We start from the raw sequence: 9,034 nt of genomic DNA on the forward strand, positions 1-9,034 counted from the left end.
CTGTAGCTAAGTAAATAAATGAAGTTAATACATCGCTATTTAGAATGTGATAGAATTTGTTTTTCTAGCTCAGGCGGGAGGACCACAGCGACCGCGAAAACATTGTTCAAACTGGCACCTGACACCGCCAGCTTCCCAAGCGCACCAGCATTATACCTCTGCTCCGCATTCTACAGCCTTTCGCCCCTAAGCCCTCACTTATTACTCGCCATAGATGTTATCTCTTGGCAGCAGTGAACAAGGGCCGGCCACCCGCATAAACACTAGATGGCCGTCGTTCAAGTGTTTTCTCGCACCCTATTTTGCTGGCGAGATAAATCGGAACAATGTCCCAGATTAGAAGGATTGCGCGATCATCCGAGCGCTGATTTTCTCCCAAAAGCACAGCGCGCCGGCTGCGTAGGGCAACAGGTGAGTGTAGTTCCTTTTCTTATTGGGCCGTTTTCGTTTTTTCTTGTAGGCAGTTTCTGAGTCGTTTCAGTTTGGAGTTACCATGGGAAGCTAGTGCCGCTAAGTATCTCCGCCTTCTTTTATTCGTGATTGTTTCATTTTAATCCAACCCACAAAACTGATTTCGATTTCTAAACCAAACAACTGTCCATCTACCTGAACTCGACCTTCTTTCAACCGCACACTGGTGCCTTCCGTCGGTTTCTACTTTCGCGTGGAAAGCAAACCAGCAAATGAACACTGCGCAAACCTTCTGGAGAGGTGACAGCATCTGTCAAAGTAGCGCTAGTGGTTCAAATAAGCGTAGGTTTAAAGGTCGAGATTACTTTCATCCCATAATGGTATTAACGTTTTGTTACAGAAATCCGTTTCGGCCGCCTTATTCCCTCGCGGAACCAGATAATCACTTTTGAAGGATGTCCCACTAACTGCTTCCTGTAGTCGGATTACAACTGAAGCACGAAGCAGAAGATGCCCTTCAAAGCTAGCCATCTAACTAGCAGCGTCAACCGATTATCATTGCATTGCGGGTACTCCTGCCGGCGTCCCATCTGCAGTTAATACTTTCGTAACGGAGAGTCCCCTGAGATGTCAGGCAAGCAACTGCAAGGAAATCAACTATGGCGTAGTGACAATCGGCCGACGCCATTGGCTTGAGGGCCTCGTTTGAGGGGAGTCAGCTGCTTCGTTCTAGCAACCAAACAGTACCAAGAGTGAAGTATCTGCAAGCGCAACTTCCAGCTTGCAACTAAGGCAGTCAGCATGCTATACAATCAGTCTGACTTAATGTAATAAAGCTGTCATGAATAATTTTTGGCTGAACAACAAGAAAACCATAGTAGATTCTGAGCATCACTCCGCATGAAGTTAGCTGAAACAGGACTTGGCTTGTGTCCTCCTAGTATGGAAGCTTTAAAAATGATTGAAGCCTCAGCACTAGTTCAAAAAGTTTGCAAAACTTCATAAGCGTCCTGCTGCAGCTCTAACTGCGGACGGAATAAATCCACTGTTACCTTCAAGGGTGACGCAGCTGCTGAAGCACAGAGCATGTATACAGGGAGTGTTGGCGGCTGCCTTTCAGAACTTGTTCGCTGGTGTAGTTTCGTGAATATTCATGTTTATCTCACAAATACAAACTTTCCACGTCATAATTCGAGTTAATACTTTATTTTGACAGGGGCAGTGCCATGGCAGACATTACGGCGTAAAAACCATTAAGTTTATTAGGCACCACATAATAATTAATACGCTCTGTATACGTGTTCCACGAAACATGCCGCGTTCTCTCAGTACTCCCACACCCGAATCAAACCAGCGATGAAATTTTCTCGCGAAATAGAAGCTGCGACCCAGTAGCAGCAAAAAGACCGAGTCGAAAACACTTCTATACTCACTGCTGTTAAGCCCCACTATCCGGTAGGTAACCTTGAGTAAGTATCTCTGAGATATGACCGCCCAGGGAGAATCGGCAGTCGCGTTTTCCTGCCCTCCTATCAGTCTTTCACTTTCCTTCACGTCTTTCACGTCGGAATCAGGGTTAATAAAAAAGCTGATGTACTTACGTGCTGAACAAGCTGGACACATAGAAATAAAAAAGTTACCATTCACTGAAAAGATGCAATCATGTTAGTACCCTATAAGCTGACAGATAAATGGCTGTCTAAATGAAATACTGAAATAAATAAGTCACGGATAGTGAAACCTATCATCGCAGAATGGCAGTCATACGCAAACCAAGAACGATTCATTGAAGTCATTTTATGTTGCTTTCGCATTGGACACACACCTCGCTCACGGTTTTATTCTTGCAAAGAAGAGCCATCAGCATGCGAGCTGTGCGGAGAAGCCGTCACCATAAATCACGTTTCGTGTTCATGTACAGAGCTGGAAAAACTCAGGCAAAAACATACTCCCCTGCTTTATTCTTAATGTGTGCCTTTTCACACTTGTTTATTCATAGGCGAAAATGCACTTCTGGACATGTCTTGCGTTTATACATTATTTTAAAGAAGCCAAGCTTCTTAAAAAGTTGAAATTTTAAATATTTCTTTTAATTTTAAATATTTTATTTTATATTTATTTTAAATATTATTTTATATTTTATTTTAAATATTTTAAATATTTCTTACAAGGCCAAAAAATTCTACCTTTTGGTTGGCGCGTGATAACCTTAGCCGCTTATACGCCATAATACTCGACACACGCAGCACAACTGCTTAGATGTGAGTATAATGCGTGAGGTTCGTGAGCAGTGCCAATAACTCATCACAGTTCATTCAAGGTAAATACACGTTTCGCTTGTCATCCTGAATAAAAAAAGAGCACCTGTATGAGAACCTCACAAAGCGTTATGACAGCGCCTTATTTCCTTTGAACCAATTCGAAACTGACGCCACTGAACCCTGCAGGAACATAACCAGCCGCCGCGCCCAAAGCAAATTAATGAATTGGTGGTGATCGACCTAGCACCAGGTAAGAAGAAAAAAGACAGGCAAAGACCACGGACACTTGTGAGGCGACTTCAAATTATTGAAGCACCCTAGCAATCCTTGAAAAATGCCACGATTATCTCCATCTCTTGGTAGTGCAGTGCATTCATGTAAACATGATAAGAATAAATGGGCCTCCATGCAGGACATGAAGTGAAACCGTGGCTGCAACACGCCTTTTGCGCTGCGAAAACCGACATCATTTATTTTATATTTCCCCTTCCTGCCGGGTTCCGTCAATTCGTGTTTTGCTCATCCCCAGTATAACGTCGCTTCATTTTATTGGTGTTATGGCCGGTACAGGCCATACAATTAGAGAGCACGCTTCGGCGATCAAACTTTTGCCGCGCCTTACATAGTGAAAACTAGGAAGTGCTTTATACATTTCTTAGAATATGCCTCTCGTGCGCTCGCGCTTGAATCCAAGAAACCATCATATCTCCTGTATCGAACGCGTGAGAATAATAATGATAATGATATTATTTATTATTATCATTTTGGCGGCATCTGTGCCTTAGCCATTTTGTTTTAGATTCTCCTTCCCTTTATATATCTTCTTGCCGGGTAGCAAACCGGTACCTTCAGATGGTTTTCCGGTCTTGCTTTCTATACCATTTCTCTCCCGTTAACGCCCTTAGAGTTATCGAAAAGTGAGTCGCTCGAACATTAGACTTTCTTTATAAAAGGAAGGAAACCGTCGCCATTAGTTCAATATCTATTAATTAATTGCAAAACAAAATCACAACACTATTCTCTAAATGTAGGTTGGTTGGTTTATGGGGTTTAACGTCCCAAAGCGACTTAGGCTATGAGAGACGCCGTAGTGGAGGGCTCCGGAAATTTCGACCACCTGGGATTCTTTAACGTGCACTGACATCGCACAGTACCCTTCGGCAGTCAAGAACAATGGCTGCACAGTGCGAGTAGCGGAATTCAACGCGAGTCAAGCTTGCGGCGCTGAGCTTGTCCAGAAAGGCACATCGTCGCCAAGACTCCTTCTCCAGCTATGAAACCAAGGGTTTCAGCGCGAGTCAATGGCCGCCTACCATGCCGCAACTTTACGGCATCGTATTTTCGAGGCTTCCGGAGTCACGCAGACTTCGGGGCCAGCGGGCCGTCTTTAAATGTTCTAAGAAAATAGTGTCTTGAGGCGAACTTACCAGAACTTGAGGCGCTAATTAGGCAGCACCGCCACTATGCACACCGCGCTAAGCGGAATGAGCAGCAGCGGTTAGGAGGAAAACGTGTTTCGAATGGTGCTTACAAGTAGCTAAACGGAAGAAGAAGCTGGGGTGGTAATTGTGTGGTAGCCTGGTACCACCTAGTGGTTCGTAGCACCAACCGACAATTGACGTCATGCTAGCGCACATATCCACCTTTGGCCTAGTTACCCAAAGCAACTGACTTTTTTTAGTTAATTCTCTCCTATGTTAGTTTATAATTGCGTGCTCAGTCAAGTTAAAATTTGAACTAGTTTGCGCATCGCAAGAAGTAACTACAAAACCTCCCAGCGACAGGTCGAAGTAAGAATGCTCGCGAGCCACTTTCGATAGATTTATTATATTTATTTACTTTACAATACTGCCACTCGCAGCCGACAGCTTAGCAGACGGGCTTGAACCATGATGTTTTGTTCGCGCGCAAGAACCTCGTGTGAGTGACAAAAAAAAATGAAGAAACGACACAATTCATCAAAACACAAGGGATAAGGTAGCACAAAAATACAGTAACAAACAACGTCGAATATAATGAACAACACCGGTGCACGTCATAGACAAAAGCAAAACGGGGAAACATAAAGAACAAGTAAAAATATTTAAACTCTACTTATTGCTAGTGTTACTTAGAAGAGAACTGGGAACTAACATTAGAATACATTAGAAGAATTTGAGATTAAACAGAGGACAGAAGTCTGCCTCAGCGTTCCATCAATCCCATCCAAAAAAGCTGGCGTATTCTTCACATGACTGAACCGTTAGTGCACCATGATTTCTTGCCTGATAGTTTATTTTGTACTTTACTTTCTTCATTATTCGGTTTGCCATCAGTGTACAGGGTGTGACAGGCTACTCGAACCGTCTTTTAAAAAGGGGGGTCCGCCGCAGCTCTGTGAAACCACATAGATATTGTTTCCAGTTGTGTGGCGCTCCTCGGGGCAATATTTTAATCCCACTTCATTAGTTTACTAGCTAAGATCAATTACGCAAAATTTCTAATACATTTTAGGCCCAAGAGAATTTCGTTAAGCTCTAGAGGCAGTTCAGAAACAGCAGATTCAGTTTTTTAGCAACGTATCTCCTACGTGGTTAATTTTTTATAAAACAATTAAAGAATACCGGCTACATACTTTTTTAATCGCTCAACTAGGCCATGGCCCATTTAAACAATCGGTGAGAAGGCAGCTGAGCGGCTGCGGTTGCTTCGCGGTGACGCTGCCTACGCCCTTCCTTCAGCGAGGCGCTCCAGCACGGGCCTCGTCCTAGGCGTCACTCCCTGCAGTTGAAAGTTCGCAGTTTACGCGTTGTCACCGGGGCTGCTCTCGCTGCTTGCGATGTGTTCGCCCATTCCTCGGGCTGGTTACGCCACCGACAGGCTTCTCACTCGGCAGCGAGCACAACTGGGTCTTGTCGACGGCTAGCCTCGCGAGAGTGAGCATGACGAGCGTCCTCTGCATAGCCCTTAGCACTGTGGACCAGCAGCTGCTGTGCTATCCGCGCGAGCTGGTTTTCTATTTGTTATTTAGTTTCTCTGGCCGCCCGCAGCGAGAATCTTGGGTGAGCTCCCTCTCATCAAGCACTCCACTTAAGAGCTGCACCCGTTTGGGGGATATAGAGCTCAGATACGATCAGACCGGTTCACGTGGCCGATGGCCTTCGTGGCTTCAGATAGCGAACGGCATCGCTAAGGGCGCATAGAAGTTTTCACAGGTGGCCCAGCAGCTTGAGATTCAGGACTTTCTATTTCTCTCCCCGCAACACCGTCCCTTTAGTTGCTCCCCCTTCTTATTTCTTTTTTGGCCACCCTTCTTGTTTTCTTGTTTTTCCCTCCTTCTTTCTGTTCTCACCAGCGTTTCTTCTTTTTATTTCTTTCAACCTGTATCGGCAACACCATCCCTTCATTTTCTCCATCTACTCCTTTCCTGCTCTCTAATACTGCCGCCCCTTCATTTGTTACCTCATCTTTCTCGCTTGGTCGCTTCGATCGATGACCTTGGACGGACTTCATCCACGCGATGGCTTGAGATGGGCTCCGTATAGCGGCTCACACAGTAAAAATTGCCATTGTTCTCTTGCCTTAGTTTACTGCAGCGCTGCCAAAGCGCTTTGAACGAACGAAGCGTGCGCGCTCACCGTCATTAACTGATCGGCCAACGCCGATACCGGCACAGTACGGAGTTGTTCGCAGTGGGGTTTCTTTGGGTGTTGACAGATTAAAGCTTCGTCTTCGGTTATTTCATTGCAGTGCTGCCAGAAAGCTTTGAACGAACGAAGCGTGCACCCTCACCGTCTCTAAGTGATCGGCCGATGCCGCTATCGACATAGTACGGAGTTGTTCGCAGCGGGATTTCATTCAGTGTTTTCAGGTTAAGGCATTGTCACTGGCCGGGGGGCAACCCCAATTCCAAAGAATGGCCGCCTTAGAGTCTGTGCAGAATGTTTAAGGTGGTGCACGAGGTAGCTTTAAAAATGCACTCACTATAGAAACTTGTTATAGTATAGTGGCAGTAGGACCATTGGTATAGGAACCGCTCGTGTTGACTGTGAGGTGGTGAATTCTGGTGTGTAATCAGCAGGCGTCGCAGCTGCTTTGGCTCCTCTGTATAGGTACGGACGCATCTGTCTACGCTATGGTTTTTGAGCGAAAGGGGAAGGGCGATATGAAGGTACGCCGTAAAGCAGCACTGATGCCCAATTGCAATGGTTCTAATATGCTTACTGAAAAACGTTTTGAAATATCCTTTTTGAAGGCCTTAATAAAACCTGCGCTTGTTGCATAACCTGCTGGTGAGGAACAAAATACCTCACTAGGCAACCCTTGTAGGTTTATCGTGCTTAAAACTTAAGTAAAATATATGCTCGCGTTTCAGGACATCCACTGACCAGCACTTTAAAGCCATGCCGGCTCGGCGACCCTACCGCCAAATCATTGATGGCGTTCCGAGATGCCCTTGGATCAACCCAGAAGTGTTCAGGAAGAACCTGTCATTCCGTGTCGCCGAGGGTGATTTGGTCCAGTGCACGTACCCCAAGAGTGGCACCCACTGGGTCCAGTACATCACGCAGTTGATCATCAAGCGTGGTGAAGCGATCGGTGACTATGGTGAATTCACCCGCAACGCCCGCGCGTTCGAGTACACACAGTGCGCTGGCTGGAAATCAGATCTCCCCGTGAGACTGTTCTTCACACATCTTCCACTACGCCGTGAGACTATGAACGATAAGGCCAAGTACATCTACGTGGCTCGCAACCCATGGGACGTGTGCGTGTCAATGTTCCGCATGATAGCAGACGTGAGCATCTACAGGTTTCAGGACGGTACATTTCAAGAGTTCTTCGAGCCTTTCATCGAAGGTGATCTGGGATACGGAGACTACTTTGAGCACGTTGCACTCGGGTACTCTTTGAAAGAAGAACCAAACGTATTCTTTATTACTTACGAAGAACTCACGAAGGACACGAGGGGCACAGTGCTCAAACTGGCTTACTTTCTGGGCGAGGGTTATGGCAGGGCTTTGGAAGAAGATGATCAGGTGCTCCAAAACGTTCTTGATTACTCCAAGGCTGGACATATGAGGAAGATCCTTGTGGTCGAAACGAGAAAGAACGAGACTCCGGAATGGGACGATGTCTTCACAAGAAACAATGTGACGAGTAAAAGTGGCTACGATGGAGACAAGAACAAGTACACCGTGGTAAAGGAAGCTAGGGTGGGCAGCTGGAAGGATTACTTCACGCCGGAAATGCTGGCACGCTTTGAAACGAAGATACAACAACTGGGCGATGGTGCTTCATTCATGGAGCTTTGGAGCAACATCCGAGAAGAGGCCATCGCTTTGTCTCACATGTCGACGCAAATCGTTACTTAGATGCCATATGATAGGTCACCCCCTTCAAGTTACTCGTCCACGCACCCGTACCGTAACCTTTTCCACCGCCTTCTTTCCACGAGAAGCGTCATACTGGAACGGCCTCTCCTACTCCGTTGCTGCTATTACCTGCCCATCATTCTTCAACGCCAACATTGAACTTCATATCTCATCGAGAAAAAATGTAGCAAATTGTTTGATTACCTGACCCCTTATGTAATACACCGAAAGGTGCCTTTAAGGTAAATAAATGAAATGAAATGAATGAAAAATAGGTGAAGACAAAATAAATTTTCCTACTATTTCTTTTGCATGCTTCTTTTGCACCCATTCATGGGCATCTTACGTCGTTTACTTGCCCGTGCCTGCAGGCTCTGAGTACTACTCAAGGGTTTCAGTAGCTGAGGAAGTGGACAGCGCCAGTAAAAGCGACCACGTGGTGCCGCAGCAGATGTCACGTGGATCGCCTATTGCGCTTTTGTCATTCGAAAACCTGTCGGCAAAGAGAAATAAAGATCTTTGCGCATTCGAAAGCAACTAGATCACCATTTACAAGTCACACAACGAGACCTAGGTAAATCCCGACCAAAGGTGCACGTTCTCACTTCGCGGGTTCAGGTTTTACCCTTTCAGTTAAGTAAATTAAGCTCAGTTGCCCTGTTCGCGAGCACTGTATTGAAGGGGGTATAGAAGATAGTGTAAAAATATGGTTTTGATGTTAATGTCTCTTTGGCCCAGCAGTGCCAGCGGCTTTGAATGTCAGAAAGACGCAGAGAGAGAGGGGGAGGGGGGCGTTTTAGTTTGAAAACTGGTTTTAAAACACTTCACGGTTAACTTTGTAACTAGTAGAGTTAGACGCTGCTATTAGTATGTCACTTAGGTGATAAAAAGTGTTGTGCAGGGGGTGCCAGTTTCAGTGGTCATTAGCTGTCATGTGGTTGTGCAGCAAGGCTCGAAAAGCCGTCCCGCTGTTCCCCACCTTAGCCTTAGTGCCACAAAATTGGGCAA

General features: G+C 45.7%; 1 protein-coding gene across 1 annotated transcript; it reads left to right on the forward strand.

The window, feature by feature from the left end:
• The first annotated feature begins 273 nt into the window (after positions 1–273).
• LOC149361613 (3-alpha-hydroxysteroid sulfotransferase-like) lies at positions 274–8,282 on the forward strand. Its single transcript, XM_089569556.1, has 2 exons — positions 274–411; positions 7,027–8,282. The coding sequence occupies exon 2, from the start codon at positions 7,055–7,057 to the stop codon at positions 8,024–8,026; it is 972 nt and encodes a 323-aa protein (XP_089425682.1). The 5' UTR covers positions 274–411; positions 7,027–7,054; the 3' UTR covers positions 8,027–8,282.
• Positions 8,283–9,034: the final 752 nt, after the last annotated feature.

This window comes from Amblyomma mixtum, chromosome 2 (assembly GCF_055824585.1).
Source record: "Amblyomma mixtum isolate Tamu chromosome 2, ASM5582458v1, whole genome shotgun sequence".
In the NCBI taxonomy this organism is placed as follows: Eukaryota; Metazoa; Arthropoda; class Arachnida; order Ixodida; family Ixodidae; genus Amblyomma; species Amblyomma mixtum.